The sequence below is a fragment of the Scatophagus argus genome, chromosome 18 (genome assembly GCF_020382885.2).
Source record: "Scatophagus argus isolate fScaArg1 chromosome 18, fScaArg1.pri, whole genome shotgun sequence".
Lineage (NCBI taxonomy): Eukaryota > Metazoa > Chordata > Actinopteri > Scatophagidae > Scatophagus > Scatophagus argus.
Genome location: NC_058510.1, coordinates 9,067,083 through 9,087,566, shown reverse-complemented (window position 1 = coordinate 9,087,566; position 20,484 = coordinate 9,067,083). Strand labels below are relative to the sequence as shown.

Genomic DNA, 20,484 nt, shown 5'->3' with positions numbered 1-20,484 from the left:
AATGAACGCCAAACCTCCCTCAAACCTGTTGAGTTTGCAAAGATGATAAAAGGTCGACTCATCTGTGGTATTTAATGGTCATCTTGTAAGTTTGTGAAACATACAGATTCACTACATTAGTTTTTAAAGTATCTAGTGGTTTTGCTCCTTTCATGATAACAGAAGCTCAGATGAAAACTAAACATAAGAGCGATTAATAAATAAATTAAGGAAAGTGCACATACTCTTAACATAACACTTTGCTAGAATATAATGAATATTCTTTTAGAAATAAAAATAAATCTGGTTTGATGAACCAGATGATGAAAAATCTTGTGGTGTCTATTGTCTGTATTTTCGATAACTTTACAACTTTGTTTAAGTTGCATTTGCATCACAACGATGTCTAACAGAGTGATGTGTGTTTGTTTTTGATGAATAAACAAAGTAAAACCCTCAAAGTAATAGTACTTAGTAAAGCACCGAAATTTCTGAAAGTAAAATCTCGATTTTGAGTGCGCCTGGAGGGCCGCTACGTCACATCCGGCGTTTCACTCCGGAAGTACAGTTAATTTTTATTCACAGGAAAAAAAACAGCTGTTGTTGAGAAAGAAAACATCAAAGTGAGTTTCATTGACGAATGCCTTGCCTTTATGTTTCCGCTGACGCTAGTATCGTAAGAACTACTCTCTACACTGTCTGCTCTGTCTGTCTGGCTGCTGTTTTTGCTCATTTGAACAGCGAGTCTCATTTCGCTCATTTCTTGCGAGTTGCCTGCTGCTAGCGTTAGCACACACCACTGTGGACTTCCAGCTACCACACTAGCCACTGTTAGCTAGCTAAATGAGCATTTCTGTTTCTGTCTGCACAACTCCTACAGACAACGGTCTCCCCCGACTTCGGCAGGCATCTAGATAAGTAATGTAGATGTCGACCAAGTCAGTGTATGTGGATCGTACGTTGTGTGAGTCGCCAGTTTAACTGCGATTTATCTGTTTATGTCCAGCGTTAGCCAGCCTTGTTGCTTGTCAGGAATACCAGGTAATAGTTGATGAATTTATAGTTAATGATAATACGACACTAATTTCGAATTTGCTTATTAAATATGAACACAGAGAGATCGTGTTTGTCATGTCGTTTCCATGCATGTTCAGTACATTTCATTACTCCATCTAGAAGGAAAAGAGAGGCTGCAGGGAGAATTTTTACTCCTGGTCTGTTTTATTAAATGGTAATTAAAGAATGGAGTTTCATGTGCTCTGTTAACCTGTCTTTATCATGCTTATTGTAATTACTCTATTTTTGTCTAACAGATTGACAGTATGCCAGCCCCAAAGACAGGGTCATCTCCTCATGATTCTCAGCCCCAATTGGATGAGGTTGGGGAGGATCTGCCATCCAAAACTGCACCAGCTACCAATAAAAGGTCCTTGAAAACAGGAAATAAACTTGAAAAGTCAGCAACTCCACGAACAAAGAAAAAACTGTCACCCAAACAGAGTTCTCCCTCAAAGGACTGCAGCATTTCAGACCCACCTGTCAAAAAAGCCAAGCTCCTGAACGCCACAAGTGCCTCCTGCGGAGAAGCCTCCTCACCGAAAGTTAACTCCAAAGCTTCCCTGAAGCGAACAGCCTCCACAGAATCTGAGGATGAGTTGAGTAGTGATGGAAGTAAGACTGACCTATTTAGAGAGAGGGATGATGGCGACAAGGCCCGCTGCATCAGAAAATATTCAAATCGAGTCAAAGCTAAACGTAAAGCTGAAGAGTTGTCTTCTGATCCACAGGAGATAAGGCAAGAATCACCATCTGAACCTACAGTCACTATTCAGATGGACCACAATTATGGTAGATGTTCAGATTCAACAAGTATTCAAAGCTTGGATGATGCCGATCGGGATGAGAAAAAGGAATCTACAGAGTCTATCACTGAAGGAGAGAGACAAGAAATTTCACTTCATGCCACAAATGAAGAGTCAAAGGAAACTTTAGTCTCTATAACAGGGAGTGGGAAAGGTAGTGTTGAATTTAAATGTGCAGCAGATGAAAGTGAACAGGAAGAATTAAAACATGCTGAAAGTGAAAAGCTCATGGGTGAAAAAACACCATTATCATGTAGTGAAATATTAGACTCTGTCACTACAGCAGATACAGGTGGTATCACATCTGAAGCAGGGGAAAGTGAAACGAAGGACTTTACAGAGTCCACCAAAAATGATGAAGATAATGAAACATTAACTTCATTAGTGAAAACACTATATTCTAAAACAGATGAGGCAAATCTATGCTCTGAAGGTGAAGCACAAGCAGGTGAAAGGACAGATTCAGCTTGTAAAAGTCACATATATGTGAGCAGTGAAGCTGAAACTAAGGAGACCAGAGAGTCTGTTTCTGAGGAGATAAAGCTGGATGCAAAACATGAAAGGATGGAAGGAGAACATAAAGGGCAGGTGGTGATTGAAGGAGACAGTATCTCTGCAAGCCATAGTGATGTAGATATAGAAGATAAAGCATTGTCAAACAAAACTTACTCTGCACCAGGAGAGATCCTGGTAGGAGGTTGTAATCCAGAGTGCCAGGCAGAGGAAAATCGAGCAACAACAGATTCTGCTGGCAATCCAGAGACTCAAACAGACTTAAGTTTCAAAATTCAAGTCACTTTCAAAGAGGAATCAAAATCTGCACCCCTGCAGGATCATGTAAGCCATGATGTGACAGATACAATTACTAAATCATGTGACAGTATGAGCAAAATAGTCAGAAAGCCTGAAGAAAAGCTTGAAGAATGTGAAAGGAAAGAATTCCTGTCAAATCAGACTGTTGCTGATGTTGGGTCTTTTGCTGAGCTACAGTTGAGCCAAGAGGTCATGAGTAAGATGACTGACAACTGTGCCGAAATAATAATACCAGATTGTGATGCCGTTCATGAGCAAGACTGTGTGACGGTCTCAGAGGGTCAGATAGATGTCAACATGCTGACTAAAACAGCAGAGCAGAAGTTGGACTCAGCACATAAAGAGGAGATACAAAACCACGAGACCCACAAAGTTGGTGACCACACAACAGAGGTCCCCGTTGAAGTCAAAGTAAACATGAACTTGGAATGTGCCACTGCGTCAAGTGGTCATATCAAAATGGATATTCAGGCTTTGGCATCATCTGACCAGGAGATTTCTAATCAAGACGCTCCAGTGGAAATACAAATCCAGAAGAGCCAGGAGTTCAGTGAAGGTGTTACAAGCATATCTACAGAAATGAATGAGGACCATGTGATAAATTCTAACATAATGGAAAATGAAGACAAGGTCAACTTTGAGCACATCAGTGGATCCAAGAGTCAAATTAAAAAGGAAATGCAGACTTTGCTGACATCAGAGATTTCTAACCCACCACCTACAGAGGAAGTTCAAAGCACGAACAGACAGGAAACCAGTGAACCTATCGCCAAAATATCGGCTGAGGATCATCAGCATATCACGATTGAAAATTCTGAACTAATGGAAAATGAAGACAAGGTGAACTTTGAATGTTCGAGTGGATCTGAGAGGCAAACTACGTTGACATCAGACATTTCTCATCGTGCATTTCCAGTTGAAGTACAAAGCCATGAGGTCCCACAATCCAGTGAATGCATCACAGACATATCTAATAAAATACAGAAGCATCCAGCAGCTAATTGTCAAAGCACCAAAGATGAAGACAGGGTTGAGGTGGACATGCAGACTACAAGAACATCAGAGGAAATTTCTAACATAGCACCGACAGAAGAAACACAAGTCCAGAAGAGCCAAGAAGTGAATGAACCTGCAACAGTTATATCCGAAACACTTCAAGAAGACCTAATGATTCAAACTTTTGCGAATAATGCAAATGAAAACAAGGTTATCACAGAATGCATCGATGCAACTCAGAATAACAGAGAAATTGATTTGCGGATGACAGCAACAGAAGACATGTCTGATCCAGCAACTAGAGTTGAAACACCAAACCAGAGCAGTCAAGAGGCCACTGAACTCCCTACAGACATTGAAGCACAAAAAGATTTTATTATTGCCAATACTGACGACAAGGAAAACAAGGCTGAGGTCATTGCATGTGTGGATGATACTGAGAATCAAACAGAAATGGATGCACAAGCAACAGCAGCACCAGAGGAGATTTCTAATCCATCGGCAATAGTCGAAGTACAGAGCCAGGGGAGTCTGGAGGTCAGTGAACTCAACACAGAAGTTCAAAAAGATCTAGAGAATGAATGTTGTGAGAGTAAGCAAGACGAAGACAAGCACACTGCTGAATGTGTTGATGTTCCAGAGGCTCAAATAAATATGGAAACTACAACAGCACCAGAGGATAATTGTAATGCAGTACCTCCAACAGAACAGCAGAACGAGGGAATAAGGGAAGTCGATGAAACCACTGTGGTCTTATCAAATGAAGATCACAAACCTCTTTCTGTGGCTAATTCTGAAAGTAAGGATAATGAAAACGTGCAGACAGAAGCTAGCACTGAGCATGTTCAAGTAGATATGTGTGTAATAAGTGGATCATTGGAAAGGATAGATTCTGTGTTGCAGGATGAAACTGGGAGGCAAGTGATTAATGAGATCAAGGAAGAGGCTGCAATCATTTCCTCTGATAAGGCTGACAAAATGGTCAGTAACATTGAGGAACACGGAGAAGGAGCTGGATGCAGTGAAGACAGAGTTTTTGTTTGTGGCCATACAGATGATGCTGATGTTGTAATTGAGGGATCAGAAGAACAGATTAAGACGGCTAATCAGTCAATGGTTGAGATTCATGAAAACCAGGTAGTGTATGAGCCCATTAGTAGTCCGGAGAGCAATGATGATCGTGAAATTTTTACAGAATCAGAGAACCGTGATGGTGTGTCTTTTCTGGACATGCAGATTACAGAGAGCCAGCAGATGGGAGGACATTCATCTACTAATGAAAAAAACAGAGAAATTTGTACCCAACAGCTGGAAAATGAGGCAGATTTTAAGCAACAAATGCATGTCTCAGACAGTCAAGAAGTTGAGATGGAAGCACAAACCACAAATGTGCCAGAGACTTGTATCTCTGCACAGTTGGAGCAGAGTGACACGGGTGAGGATGTGAGACAAGTTGCAGTGATCAGCTCTAGCGATGACATCATAGTGCCAGATGGTCAGTCAGAAGATGCAACGGAAAAAAGCGAAAGTATCGGGCATCCAGACGGCATCAGTGCCACAGAGTTTTCTGAACAGGTGCGGGAAGACACTGGACTTCAAGAGGTCGCAGATGTCACTCTGACAACAACTACAGCCACCGCTACAGTTGAAATACCAGATAGTACATCAGAAGAGTTTGTGATATTGGAACCGGTCCCACAGAGTGAAATTCACTTTGATATCGTCACTCAAGCAGCAGCCGAATCAGGGTTGTCAATTTCACTTCCAGAGCAGGTGAATCCAGACAGTGCATTGGTAGGTGATGTGAAAAATGAAAATGTTTCTCAAGAAACCGTCCTCCCTGAGTGTCAAAGAGCTGATGAGGTCAGAGATGGAACAGTGACCAAGTCAGGTGAGGGAGATCAGGAGACCCAGCTTGGGACAGAAATTTCAACTGAGGGATGTGTTGAAGTTATTCAAAATTCAGACTGTTGCCAGCAGTCATCAGCTGACATGATGGACGTTGATAGCTCAGAGACTGATATGACAAACTCTCATGTTCAAGTCACAAAAGAAGACTGTGGTGCACAGGGTAATGTGGACCTACAAGAAGTGCAGATTCTGGAGGATATAGAGATTGGTCGCGAGATTGTAGTAGCAGAGGAAGAGAATGAGGAAGATAGTGACATTACAATAATAGAGAAACCCCAAGAAACTTCTGAGACAGTCCTTCCTAAAACATTGGAGGAAAAGGTCGATGAGGAAAATAAAGATAATACGTGTGGAACAAGCTTGACCCAAATCAGCACAGGAGACAAGACTGGAGATGCTAAAAAGACTCAGGAAGCAGAAAAACCCAAGAAACAAGAAATGAACACACAGGCCAGAACCAAGGCCCGTCTGGCAGCTCTGGCTGAGCAAAAGGCTGCAGCGTCTAAGAGATCAGCAAACAGACAGCAACTGAATCTCTTAGCCCTGTGTCAGGAGATCGCAGAGGACATTGCTACAGACAGCATGCTGTTGAAGAGGATCGAGGAAGAAAAACAAGCGGCTGCGGCAGCGGCCGCAGCAGCAGCAGCAGCAGCTGCGACAGCAGCTACAGCAGTAACAATAGAAGTGGCATCCAATAGTGAAGCCAGCAAGAAGGAAAGTCCACCTGGTAACACACAGGATTCAGACACTGTTAATGCTGTAGTTCCTGCAGGACTAGAAGGAAACTCTGCTCCAGTGAGCCCTGCTGAGGTGGCATCTGCAGCAGAGCCCTCGCCCACTGATTCTCCTCAGGCTAAACCTGCTGGAGAGCCTCCAAAGAGGCGTTTCTTCATCACACAAGTTTCAGTTCCCCTGAAAGCCCACGAGAAAAAGAAGCTAACTAGATATCAAAGGCTAAGACAGGTTGAACTTCAAAGAGAGAAAATGTCTTGGGCACGTGTAAAGAAACTTAAATCTGACCAAGCAAATCAGATGTTTTCAGATATAGATTGGCAAGCACCTCTGTCTGCATTCTCTCAGTTTTCAGTGGGTCCTGTGACCACAGCTCCTCCACCTGCTGTCAGTCCATCTAAAACGCCTCCTCTCCCAAGTCCTGCCTCAACTAGCAAACCTGCTACACCGAAAGAAGAAGTTCCCAAGGCTGACAGCTCTAAGGCTGAACCCAGTAAAGCCGAACCCACTAACATGGAAACCTCTGAAACTGAACCTGTTAAGCCTGAACCTGCCAAAGCTGATGCCCCTAAGACCACACCTCCTAATACTGAAACACGTAAATCTACAAGGCAAATTAAGGCTCAGTCTCTTCAGGCAACCCCTTCTCCAGGACCTGCCCCAAAAGTGACCCGATCAGCAGCTAAGAGGACTCTTCCAGCAGTACCTCCTCCCATGCCTAATGGACTTAATGCTCAAAAACCAAAGCCTGTTGAGTACATACCATACAGACCCAGGCCAAAATATTCCTTTGCGGACTTTGAACTAGATGATGATCCCGTACCAATAGCTCCAACAAAGCCCAGCCCTCAGTCGAGGCCCACGCAGCCGACACATATTCAGTCTAACCCCACAGTTCAGTCAAAACCCGCAGTTTCATCACAACTTTCCAAACAGACGAGACCCAAATCTCAGACCACACCTGCTGGACAGATCTCAAGTCAGTCAAAGTCTGCGGTTGCAACAGCACCCCAGTCAACGATCACAGCTGCTGCTGCAGCCTCTTCAAAAGCTGTTCCTTCAGCTAAACCTCAGTTAAAGTCCTGTGTTTTGACATCACCTCAGCAAAAAGCTGTTTCAGCTGCAGGTCAGTCCAAACCTTCTGCTTCAGCTTCACCTCAGTTAAACCCCAGTGGAAGCACAGCCCAGCTTAAGCAGTTTGTTTCAGCAGCATCTCAGCCTGCTGGTTCAACCAGATCTGCTGCCACTGTTGGTTCAGTGCCTCAGAAAAACCCCAATCCACCATCCTCGCAAGATAGCAAATGCAAGGTAACTTAAAAATAAATGATGCAATGATGTGTCACAATCACAGCATTACTGAATAAATATGTTACTTAGCCCCTCTTTCTGTCTTGTGTAGGATGCAGTTGATCCACTTTCATCAGCTCCCACCTCTTCCCTTTCCTCTGAAGAGGCCTCAAAAGTGTCTGACTGCACTCAGCGATGTGAGGAAAAGCCTGCAGGTATGTATTTATTTGCATATCATTTATGATTTATTTAAATTTCTGTCATCCTGCTGTCACATTGCTAAATACATTACAGAAGTGATTCTGTTTCCAGGATAGTTTAGTGTTGTGAGCAGTTATTGTTATTTGTACCTTTGGGCATTTGTTATCACTGGATTATTAAATGTCAGAGACATCCTGCTATGCCTGACAAATGGTTTTGCAACATGAATGTTGATATTAATTATCAAGAAGGCTACTGAATTGATATCATGCCACTGTTGTTAGTTACTACATGACAGCATAGAGCTGAAAGAATTGAATTGTACTCTGGGTTTGGTCATGTATCTGTTATTATTAAGTCTTTTTCAACTTTGACTGCTTATACAGAATTGTACTGCTTTTTATATTATTTTTTTCTTACAGCCACAGATGTTTATCCGTCTCCAGGGAATAAGACAGAAACAATCAAGATAGCTGAGCAGACGTTGGAAAAACCTTGTCAGGAGTAAGAACTCTAAATTTGACACATTTTCCCTTGTAGCAACAGAAACCTAAAAAAGTAATGTGTTTTTGTATCACAGCAGAGCAGTGAAGGCACAACATGGTGGCACCCCTCTCTCTGATGCTTGTCTTCAGAAAGAAGTCAAGAAAATAAAGGAGGCTGACAAAGATGGCACCCAAACTATTATTGTGAGTGAATTCCTTTGTCCACCTTTTTAACTTGTAAGACATATTTTGCTGAATTAGATTTTCCTGTTGTTGTTAAGAATAATATCAACTAAAGAAAGCTGGAGGTTGAGGCCTTCTGGCCTATTTGACAAATTCTTGTATGTGAGGTGTACTTAGATGTAATGAGTAATCTTGTGTTCTTGTCTCGTAGGATGCAGGACAGAAGCATTTCGGAGCAGTGGCCTGCAGTGTGTGTGGGATGCTCTATTCAGCTGCCAACCCTGAAGATGAGTCTCAACATTTACTCTTCCACAACCAGTTTATCAGCGCTGTCAAATATGTGGTGAGAGGAAGTCTTTTTAAATGACATGCCTAATGTTTGTCGTGCCTCCGGTCTCAGGATATTGACTCATCGGGGTAATACACAGATGACTCCATATGCAGGGTTTTTCTTTTTTGAAAATACACTGAGGGAGCATTCACACCAGGCATTTGTGGAGGAGTTTATTTGAACTGCTTAGCAGTTGTTGAAGACGTGAACATTGATCCAGCCCAGAAACATGACCAAGAGTGTGGATCTGACTGTCGTGTGGTACATTATGATTAAGATGGTCAGCTGACCTAATTACAGGAAACAGCTGTAAGTGTGTGATGTATATGTACTTATTAGTGTGAGTGAATGCCTCCTCATTATTGACCACGGAACACGTGTCCTTACAAATTTGTTCTGACTCTCAGCCAGCACCATCGAAGTAAATCAACAGAACTTTGTTTAATAAAGTTATTCCAAAGTGCAACTGATGACTTTTGCAATAGCAAAAAAATGCCAGTAAGTATTCTGAGAGCTGGCAATCCTCAAGTTCAGTAATGCGCTTTATGGTCACTTGCAATTTTCTGTCATTTTATCCAGAAAACACTGAATATATCCTGTGAAGAAAACAGTGTTTTGCAGCAGCATGAAAGCAGATATAGCTATGAGCAAAACAGGTGTCACATGTAGCTGACAATAGTAACACTTATAGATTAGTCAGATTTTGTGACTGTATGAAGGACACAAGTAGAGCAATGTTTCTATCAAATAGGAAGTTATTGTGTATAGAAGATGAAGTGACTGCAATATTAAGACGATAAAAAATTGGCTTAGGTTTTCCCTCGTTTTTTTTCAGGGATGGAAAAAAGAGAGGATTCTCGGGGAGTATCCCGATGGCAAGATAATTCTCGTCCTGCCAGATGATCCCAAATACGCTCTGAAGAAGGTAACGTAAATTTGGGTTTTATAAAGAAAATTCCCCTGAGTCGACTTGACTTTAAAATCACACAGGACAGGGCTATCAGCAGTCAAGTTGAAGAGAATGTTACAAGTATAGGAAAATACAGTAGCACTTTCTATAAAGACCACATCTGTTATGGAGGCAACAGCGCTTATTATGCATTCATAAGGCTTTATAACTATACTAAAGTCACATATCCTTTCTGAGGTACTATGCCACAGTCATAAACCATTATAGCACTACAGTTGATTGTTGAAGTGAGTATAGGTAGTCTTAATGTGCCCCATCTAAGTCCCATCAGTCAGCCTCTCTTTTATAACTAGTCAAGAGCATCCAAAAGACGCTTGAACTTATAATTCATTGTAATTTTTCATAGACAGTGTTAATGAAAATTCAGGCACTTTATGTTACATGCACTAAATCATACTTAAATAACTGTCAGTTTAATAGGCAGTTTACATAAAACACTGTGCAAAGACTATATGATACTGTATAAACATGTAATGTGGGCCTTTATAAAACACAATTAGCGCACACATTTTATCATTAAAATGACAAACCAACAGAAATGTATTGCCAACATATTGCTTCACTCCTCATTAACTGTTTGTGTTTCAGGTGGAGGAGATCAGGGAGGTGGTGGACAGTGACCTTGGCTTCCAGCAGGTGGAGACCAAGTGTCCCTCTAAGACCAAGACCTTCCTCTTCATCTCCAACGACAAGAAAGTGGGCGGATGTCTTATAGCAGAGCACATACAAGAGGTGAGAGGCAGGAATCTGGTATCAGTGAGATGTATGTTTAGTCTGTTAAAAAAATAAAACAAATCTACATTAGTATATTGGGCCTTGTGAATGCTCACAGGGGTACAGAGTGATTGAGGAGCCCATACCGGAGGGTTCAGAGGGAGAGAAGTTGATGTTTGAGCGTCAGAGAGCTTGGTGCTGCTCCACAACTCCAGAGCCAGCCATCTGCGGCATCAGCCGTATCTGGGTCGTCAGCATGATGAGACGCCGGGGCATCGCCTCACGCATGCTCGAGTGCCTCAGGTCAGTGTGTCTTCAGAGCCCCAAGATTTGATGCAATATCACATCAAAACAAACTGAATATAACTAACATCTCATTTATTGATTTGTTGGCACAGGAACAACTTCATATATGGTTCTTACCTGAGCAAAGACGAGATCGCTTTCTCCGACCCCACTCCGGATGGAAAACTCTTTGCCACACATTATTTTGGCACTTCTCAGTTTTTGGTTTATAACTTTGTGAGTGGAACACGCTCGTCCCAGCCCAAAACCAATGCAGTATGACAGTCTTCAGGAAAGGTAACTGAGACGCTGACTAACAGAACCCGCCGTCACTTAACAGTGTCTGATGCAGGATCTGTATTTACGGTTTTTAAAAATTACTCCTTGGAGAGGTTATACATTGGTTTAAATCTCAGGATGAAAACAACAAGGTGTTGTTGAAAAATGTTATCAAGTCACCCTTTAATCCCTCCCTGAATAGTATTTTGAAGAAAAAAAAAAAAACAAGAGTATTTTTCTTTATGCATTTTTAAGTAAACACTTGGTTTTATTAGAAATATAGCGTTTACATGCATGACTTGACAGCAATAGAAAACAAAGAGCATTTCGTTGTTTTTCTTTTAATCCCTGAGAAGCATAATATCGACTGACTGTGTAATACAACAGTTATTTTACAGTTTTGTCCTCATTCTGTTTTTAGGTTTTTTACTAACATGATGTAAAAACTGTGTGTACATGTGTACATTGGGATTTTTTTTTTCATGTTCATCTCTTTACAGTTAACAGTGATGCTGCCGTCATGTTTAAGCAACATCGATAACGCTCAAAGGTTTCTACTGTTTTTTTAAAGTTGATGATCAGTGCCCTTGATTTCACTGTCATGTGTTACTGTAACATTTCAAACTAATCATCGAAATCGATCAGATCAGAGTGACTCGTTTCAGCAATCTTATTGAAGAGATATGGGTTAGAACTGTGGCGTGGGCATTACTTGTGTGCTCTGATTGTCTTAGATCACCTTGCCTGAAATATTTGGTTTTCCAAGCTGAGCCATATACTGAACACCATTTAGCAGGGCATTGTAGCCTATACTGTGTGAGTGATGTCTTTTAATTTCACCTAGGCTTGTCTGTTGCTTTGTTTGTGCCTGAAGGAATAATGTGTGACTTAAGATGTTGATTTATTATTTTCTTTCTTTTTTCCTAGCCATACATTATGGCTTTTTATTGAGTTAGTGTAGAGTACCATTCTCCTTTCTCCTTAGTAACAACCAATTAAAATGTATATCAAATTATCATGTAGATTTATGCATACTATATAACAAAATGTATAATGAAAGACGAGCAAGGGCTTAAGGCTCAGGTGTTAAAAGGTATTTGAGCGATGGTAAACTCCCTCCAGGTTCAGCCTTTATGATTGCAAATAGGAATATTTGCTCAGTGATTAGCATGAGGGGTAGCCTCTCCCAACACAGATTTGTAGTATCATTGTAATCCATCCCTTGTTTTCTTCTTCTTCCTAATTGTTAAACAGTTTGCTTGTGTAAGGAAAAAAAGACCTTGATTTATACGAAGCTGTTATGTAAATATTTATTTAAATAATAAACAGTTAAAAACATTTTTGGTTGCTGAGTTTTCTTTTTGAAAGAAACAGCAGGTCAGTGTGTGATTATGTGGCTGCTATACTACTATTGACCCTGGTCAGTCGTATGTTGTTGTATTGGTCAGTAGCACCATCTAGTGGACATTGTTGTATATATTGAGGTGTCTGCTGATGTTTGATGTTTGTTCACCCCCCCAAAGTTAAATTCTAAGAAGAATAAATTGCAGTTACATACACATCTGAGATGAATATCAAATGTGGGAATTGCCTGGCTGTCATGTTTTTCTCTTTGTAGTTGCAGATGTAAACACTCCCCTCTTAGCGCATTCCTCGACACTCCTGTCACAACACAAGCCAACTCGATGGCAACTTCTGAGAAACAAAACAACCTTACAACAACATGGATACTTCCTCAGGCAGAGAGTGAGAAAACAAGAGGCCTCCGCTCCTCCTTAGAGATCTGATACTAATCAGCAGAACAACTGAGCTGAGCTTCCTAAGGTATCTTTAACACAACGGTCACCTTGGCCTTTTGACTGGCCTGACACCAGGATCCTCTTGATGGTCTGATTTTCCTTGTGTGGCTCAACCTACTGTATTTTTAAGCCAATCCAGGATCCATGGGGATGATTTGGACTGAAATTACTCTAGTAAAAGATCATTAAAAAGTAGAAGAGAAAACCAGCATTCTGTAAATAGACCTTTATTCTTAGACATCAGTTTAAAGAGACAAAAGTGTCACAGCTGCCACATTGAAACCCATTTATCCTAATTATAAAGATTAGTTTGTAAATATGTGTCAAGCTATAGTTTTTATTTACAGTTTAGACAACGATATACAAAATAATAAAGCAAGCACCACACTCACAATTTCTACAATTTCCACATTACCTGCGTCACATTCAGTTGCCTTTCATGACTATAGGAAAAGAAACGGCACAATTTTGACCTGAACTTCAGCCCAAACCCGAGCTGTGACCCGTTCACTCACTGCAATGAAGATTGGCCTTGTTGCCTGACATGTGAGGGGACTTAATCGGTTTTAAGAGCTTTAAAACGAGATTACAGTAATGCCCTGGGTGCTTGTGCTGTTGACAGGCAACCTTTAAGAAGAAAAGAGCTGCTCTGGAGTGTGCATGGCAAATACACAATCAAAATGTAACAAAAACACATTGATTTATTTTACATTAAACAATGAGCATAACGTGACAAATCAATAACAAGCTTTTAATGTACATGGTAAAATACTAATTCTAATTAATCCATTGGATTGTGTATCTGTGAGACATTGTTCCACATTTGGCAGTTAGCTCAAATGAGTTGATATACCATAGTGTGTTATGCCAAGGCTATGGCAATGTCAAAATGTAGGCACCAAAGACAATGCATTATATTGTAGCCCAACAATGTACAGTTGCTTAGACAAAGAAAGTCCTTCAACCTTGTTTTGTGATTAACAAGCTAAAAGAGATGTCCTTACAGGATGGGACAGTTCTGACCACAAAAATTGTACAGTAAGTCCAACATGTCAGGCTCCTGAATCCTGTTCACAACACCCTGACCTCTGCTAGGCTGTGCGACGACAACCTCACCATCAGGAGGAAGCTCTTTCATTGGGTGCACTTTGTTATTCATCATCTTTAAGTCAGTAACCACACCCCCAGGTAGCATGCCGTTCCTCTCTGCCCACGTTTTTGTGTCCTCTGAGTCTATGATACTGTCACCATTTGCGCTGCTCTTGCTGACTGTGCTTAGGTCATCCTGGCCTACATCTGTGTCACTAGCGTGGGGCAAAGAAAAATAGGTGCACTTCCTGGAAAATGACTTCTTCTTCTCCTCCAGCTCAGACTTTGTACTGAAAAGGGAATAAGCGGTGTTCTCTTCTGTATCCTCACCCATTTCATTGCCTCGAGGAGGGTCTGTGAATGCTTTGTTTATTCCAACTGGGTCTGAAACAGACTTTCTGATCAGTGTGTTCTCTCTAAGGAGCCATCGTCCATTATCAATAGGGACGCTGTCCCCTGGCCCAACTTGTGCATTAAAAGCAACACATCGTGTTGCTTCACCCAAGGTCTCCAATGCATTAGTGGAGTTGAAGTAAGACAATTCAGATACTGCTTTGGATCGGGCTATGTGAAATGGAGAGAAAAAGCTTAAATGCTCTTTGTTTTTGTGTTGTGGCTCAGATGGGAGCCTTTTACTTGCTTCCTCTTCAGGACTAGCATCTTTCTTGCCATAAAGCCTTTCAATTGTTCTTCTCACAAAGCCTTTAGTGATGGATTTCCGTGCTGAATCATCATCACTGCTAGACAGCTCACTTGATGTCTGAGACTGATACCCGCCACTAGCCGAGGTCTCTGCTCTTAACTCGGACAGCTGTGATGCTTTCAGGCTTGAGAAACATCTATGTCCGCGCTGGACGTCTGTGGCACTCTTTGCCAGAAACATTTCCCTGATGGATCTGACCCTGTTGCCTTCGGGCTCTGTGGTTATAACGCCACTGGAATCGTAGCTGAAAGATAATGATGACTGAGGGGCTGAACGGGTGCTGAGACTTGGTTCAGACGTGGGCAATTCAGAATCTTCACCATCTGACTCAAGAGGAGCATTTCTTTGTGAGAAATGTCTCGTGAAGGAATGTGCTGTTGTATTTTTTCCCCTCCTCGCATCAGCAACTTGCTTTTCCAGAAGAATTACCCTCTCTGCGATAGATTGGGTTATTGTTTCTTCAGATGGTTGTTTGACTTTTTCCACAACCTTTTCACATTTTTTAACTTCAGACCGTGTTGTCAATGAAGAGGCTTCCTGATATTGTGGACAGCTCTCTTCTACATATCTGTCCACATTAGCATGTTCCTCCTCTGAGCTGGACTCCTTTTCATAGTAGCTTAATTCTTCTTCAATTGAGCTGCTAATCTGCTCATCTTTGACCTTCGGTTGCTCTACCTCTGCCTGTTCTTCACAGCTGCTGTGGTCATTCCCACTATCCTCATCTGCACTAAATTTATAATGCTTTACTATTCTGTCAGCCTTTATCAAACTGCTCTTGTCCTTTTTAGAATATGCATCCTGGTTTTCTATAAAATTACTTAGATCCCCTTCAACAACGCTCTGACTTAACTCTCTGTATATTTTTGTTTGATGTGGAAGTTCATCAAGGTTGTTTTCCTCCTTCATGCTGTCCTGCTGTTTCTCATTGCCACACAAGCTTTCCTCAGTGATAACTTCAAGTTCTTTACTCTCAACTCCACACTGCTCTTCCTCTGAAGATGGCTCATCCACATCTGAGTTACATGTGTTTTCATCAACACTGGCCTTTAGTCCTATACAGCCTTCTTGACTCTGTTGTTCTTTTTCTGTGTTAGATGGAGCTACAGAAATAGACAAAACATCTTTGCTCAACTCTGTGCATTCAACCTCTGTTTGTGCTTCCTCTGACAGGTGCTTGTGTCTATTTGGACTTGATATCATTTCTCTCCCTCTTACATTCAGTTCTACGTAGCAGTTGGAGCTTGGTTGCTTGTCCTCTTCCTCCTCAGAGTGACTTTCAGGGTTGGACAAGTTGTCACTTCCCTGGTTCTCATGTTGTATCCCCTCACATTGAACTTCTCTTTCCTCTTCTGAGCTATGTTGCTCACCTGCTTCTGAGTTAGATAGACTTTGCTGACAGCTCACTTTATGCTGTAAATCTTTCATGGCTCTGGATATGTTCTGCTCTTCATGCTCTGGACATGAGCCGTCATCATGGGCATGGTCATTTTCAGAGATACTCATGCTCTCCTTGCTGTGTCTCTGCAGCTTATTACCTTCCACATTTTCCTCCTCTACCTCAGAGGTATGGTGGTCTTGTTCAAGATTTTTGTTGCTGGTGACTACTACATTCATGTTTGCATTTTCTTGACTTGATTTGTCTTCATCCAGGGGTTGCTGCTGTTTTTTCTCTACCTGATTTTCTTGATTTACTGCGTCCCTACAAGACGGCATATCCTCCTCATGCTCTTTTACAAACAATGCTGTACTGTAAAGCTGCCTTTCTTCAGGTATCTGTTGATCATTTAGTTCAGCTGTTGGACATTTGGACACACCATTCTTCTCATATTTGCTGTTCTTGTCTTTACCTGTCTGGTCAGTTGGTTTGTGTTTCACTGACTCTGTTACGCTACCCATGCTGGATTGTGTTGGCTTGTTAATGTCTGTGAATTTTTTAATAATGGCGCCCACGTCAACATTTGCTTTCTCTTCTTGAGTGACATTGCTGATATTAACAACATCTTCAGTGAAGAAACAAGATGTCTTGGCAATACTAGCCTTGTTTTTTAGTGACACTTCTTCAATAATCCTGGCAGACTCTTTATTGTCACTGTCTCTTTTGGCACCCACTGAAAGGGAGACAAGTTCCTCCCTCAGTTTCTCTGGTATGTCAAGATTGTCCATGATCTCATCAATGACATTTTCGTCAATGTCACAGTCTTTTTCGAGGCCAGCCTTGGTAAGCTCTTTCTCCGAGTCACTTGGGGTTGAGCTGCGACTCTTGCATTTGTCGCTGAGTTCCTGAAAGCCCTTCCAACTTTGCAGGAGCTGCTTTGATGCTGACTGTTGTAAATTTGACAAACTAACTTTTAACTTCTGTGAATCTTCAATGCTGGCAATTTCTCTTAGAGAATCAATCATCTTTAAAGCCTCAGCACAGCTGACATTGTTTGCATTAAGCTCATCCATATTTAGGTTAATTAGGCCTTCTTTTAGAGTCATGACAGACAAGAAAGCGAGGAGAGCTTTAGATGAAGAGCCAAACGTAGAGGCCACATGAGAGGAGAAATCAGGCAGACTGTTGGACTTTTCCAGACATGATGGACGTTTGTTCTGTGTGATTTGCCTAATTGATTTTATTGAATAACAGATGTCCTCAAGCAGAGGTTTCATGTTTGGCTGATTTGTGATGTTTAATGTCTGTTGCATTATTTTTGTTTCTGCCATGGATCTTTCTGTTAGAAGATCAACTGTCTTGTTCACCTGACTGTCATCACTCTGATCAGTCTGTGTGTTACAGACTAGTGTTTTGTCCGGTTCAGCAGTTGATTTTATTGACTGCAGTGTTTGGCGATGCTTTCTTTCAGACAATGTTTTCTTTTTTGTCTTATTTGTTGTCTCTGATGCATTGTCTGAAGAGAGATTTCTGGAGGGCAACTTTCTACTTGATTTATGTTTCACAGGTGGTGACGCCATGTCCAGTGACTGAGAATATGGAGATGGTCTCTTCTGCAGTTTAGGCACATGCTTTCTCTCAGTGAAGGGGCTAGTGTTTGGTTCTGCATGTTTTCGTACTCCAATATTGGGTGACTTAGTTTTATCAGGAGGGTGGTTATGTGTTGATGATAATTCTGGAGAGCTGTGCAGAAGTTCAGAAGAGAATTTCTTGTTTTGGTATTTTCTCTCTGGAGATGGACTGCTTGTAAGTTTTACTTTCTTCACCAAGGGTTTGGGTGATGATGCCTCCTTTTGGCTTAAGAGTGCTGTTTTATTTGTTTTTGTCTCTTTAAATTGAATGTCACTTGATATTAAACCCTCACTTGATGAAATACTGGCTGATGACATTCGCTCTTCAGATGTTAAACTAGTGGGAGATGCGGAAGAACAACATGATGGACAATTTTTCAAATCTAAGAAGCTGTTTTCTTCTGGAGGGGTTTCACTCTGTCTTTGTGTTCCTGTTGAACAGATGCTGTTTGGCAGCACATTATCACCCACTATGTTGATGGGTGTAGATGATTGGTTGGTTGTCTCTGAAGGAGCCTCACTACATATAGCATATTTATCCAGACAAGCCTTTCTGAGAGACATTTTCCTGTCAAGAGACAGATTACTGACCAAAGGGGCCCTTTTAATAGATGGACTTCTAGGTAATGGCGCTTCCCCCAGCATGGAAGGAATGTCAGTCTGAATTGATGTTGTCATTTCCATTGTGTGTTCAGTAGGTAATATGGCCTTGTCAGATGTAGGACTGCTGGATAATGGATGATTATCTGACATTTGACTGCTCACTGATGAGAGCCTGTAGAATGGGCTGCTGGCTACTGAGGATGCATCCATCACACAATATTCAGTGTTTGATAGCGCTGTGTTTTCAGCAGGTGGTGGTGGAGGTGGTAGCTCCATTGAAAGTGTATTGAAAGGTGTTGCATTTTGAAATGAGATTTTGATTGGACTTGAGTTAGTTTTCACTGATGGCATTTCTTTTGAGGTTTTACTAGTTGGTGGAATTATTTCAGAACAATTGAGAGGCTTTATTTCTTCTGTTTTGTCCTCATCTAAACTTTTGTGGTTTCCTGTCTTTGTAATGGTTGTAGGACCATGGATGATTTGCTGATTGTTTTTCCCCATTGTTGTACTTGATAATTTGCTTTCAAAGGATTGGACTCTTTGCTTGACAGAAGCTCCTTGCACAGTCTCAGATAGTAGGTCAGGTTCGAGAGTCTGAAATGTTTTTATTTTTGATCTCTCCTCCAAACACTTTCCGTCCTCTGTTAAAATCATCAAGCTGTGTTTATTTTCAGCCTCTTCAAACCCGCCATACTCTGTTACTGTTACGACTTCTGATTTTTTACTTTCCTCAGCTGGGTAGGCTGTGGGGTTAAAGTGAGCTTTCTCCAGCCAGTTTTCCACATATTCATTACTAACGCAACCAGAGGAGTTCAGATCATGCAGTGACATGCTGTCGCTGACACTATAGGACTCGTTTTCGTTCTTTTTCTCCTGATGCACTGATGTCTGCCGTGTCAGTAGTCCCCGTGGTTGACTTGCTTTATTGGGAGCACCATTCTGCACCCTTTTTTCAAATGAAAGCATGTCACTCATATTTTGTTTCACTCCTGATGCCATATTTTGATCTTCTGAAACACATTTTAATGTGTCATCTAGTTGTTGTGAGCTCTTTGTAGTAATACCCCCATCTCCATTTCGTGTTAGCCTCTTTTTAAGCTTCATCATACTTTTTGATTTAGATCTCTTCCCATAAATTTTTTTAATGAACCCAGCACTGGAGAAGGTTTTCACTTTCTTATGTTTCTTGGTTGCTTCTGCAGAATTTTCTTCTTGCCTTAGTCCTGGTGATGTAAGTTGTCGAACATGTCTGTTGATCATTTTGGGTTTTGAGGTTACCCTCTTACCTTTATTGCGCTCTCTTTGTTGGGGCTTGCCTTTACCTTTAGTAGGCTTTGGGAACTGTTGCTGAGCACTTGTTGCTTGTATTCCACCCATCTTAACTAAGGGCAATGTTAAATCTGATGTTACTGACATGCTCTCAGCTCTCCAGATGCTTATTGACTCAGAAGCTGTTGATGGTCGCCAGAGCTCAGGTTCAAACTCATTACTGGAGGAGAGCTGTGCAGTTTCCGAGGTAGCTGGCCTATAAAAGGGAATCCTGGAAGCGGACATACCCTGTGCACAAAGATTCGCAAAGAAATTATCCTGGCAGGTCTGCTGTTCATATATATGTAGGACAGTTTCAGTGACCTCCTCTCTACTGGATTCAATCTGTAGGATTTCAGTCATGCCTTCTGATTTGAATGTGGATACATTTCTGGTGCTTATATTGTTGGCATCCAAAGAGCCAAGTTTTCTGGGTTTGGGCACTGGTTTAGTGCTACTCTGTCTGACCATGCAGTACTGCTCAGTCATATTTCCATGTTCTGTCTGTCCTCTGTAGGAGTAAGAACCAATCATGCCTTCCTGAATCCCCTCTGCCATCACTGATTTTATGCTCTCCACAGATGCTTGCTTTTTTCTAATTTGTTTGTGCCCTGGTGTTGGAGCTCTTCTTGGGGACATAACATCTGTCTGTACTTTGATATTATCTTCTTCATTACTACTCTCACTGAGGGCTCCATTGCCCAGCGATGGTGGATCCTCATCATTGTTATCCTCAGTTTTGTCCTTTTTTAAGGTGCCAACTGAGGCAGCAGGACTTTGTGAATCCAGTGAGTTTGAGTTCAGTGAGTTGATCCCCTCCTCTGCCTCAGGTTCCGGTAAACAGGTTGCATTTAGCTGATTGACTACACTTGAGCGTGTCAGAGTGGTCGTCCAATGGATGGTTTCCTCTTCCTTAATTGTCAGCCGCACCTTCATTTCCACTGT

At 41.6% G+C, this 20,484-nt stretch overlaps 1 protein-coding gene across 2 annotated transcripts; it reads left to right on the top strand.

Moving 5' to 3' along the window:
* Positions 1 to 496: 496 nt before the first annotated feature.
* LOC124049586 (protein MLP1 homolog) lies at positions 497 to 12,366 on the top strand. 2 transcript variants are annotated; one of them, XM_046371419.1, is made up of 10 exons: positions 497 to 602; positions 1,293 to 7,601; positions 7,693 to 7,795; positions 8,204 to 8,285; positions 8,365 to 8,470; positions 8,661 to 8,792; positions 9,616 to 9,705; positions 10,339 to 10,482; positions 10,583 to 10,767; positions 10,863 to 12,366. In XM_046371419.1, exons 2-10 carry the CDS (start codon positions 1,302 to 1,304, stop codon positions 11,029 to 11,031), a joined length of 7,311 nt encoding a protein of 2,436 aa, XP_046227375.1. In that variant the 5' UTR covers positions 497 to 602; positions 1,293 to 1,301; the 3' UTR covers positions 11,032 to 12,366. The 2 variants fall into 2 exon arrangements, with proteins under 2 accessions (XP_046227375.1, XP_046227374.1); XM_046371418.1 differs by having other exon boundaries at positions 8,362 to 8,470.
* Positions 12,367 to 20,484: the final 8,118 nt, after the last annotated feature.

What these genes read in the sequence shown, in the direction of transcription:
- LOC124049586 (XM_046371418.1), top strand. Translation starts at nt 1,302, where the DNA reads ATGCCAGCCCCAAAGACAGGGTCATCTCCTCATGATTCTCAGCCCCAA. An exon ending in CCAAATACGCTCTGAAGAAG is followed by an intron (nt 9,706 to 10,338) that starts GTAACGTAAATT and finishes TTTGTGTTTCAG; the next exon opens with GTGGAGGAGATCAGGGAGGT. An exon ending in CGCATGCTCGAGTGCCTCAG is followed by an intron (nt 10,768 to 10,862) that starts GTCAGTGTGTCT and finishes TTGTTGGCACAG; the next exon opens with GAACAACTTCATATATGGTT.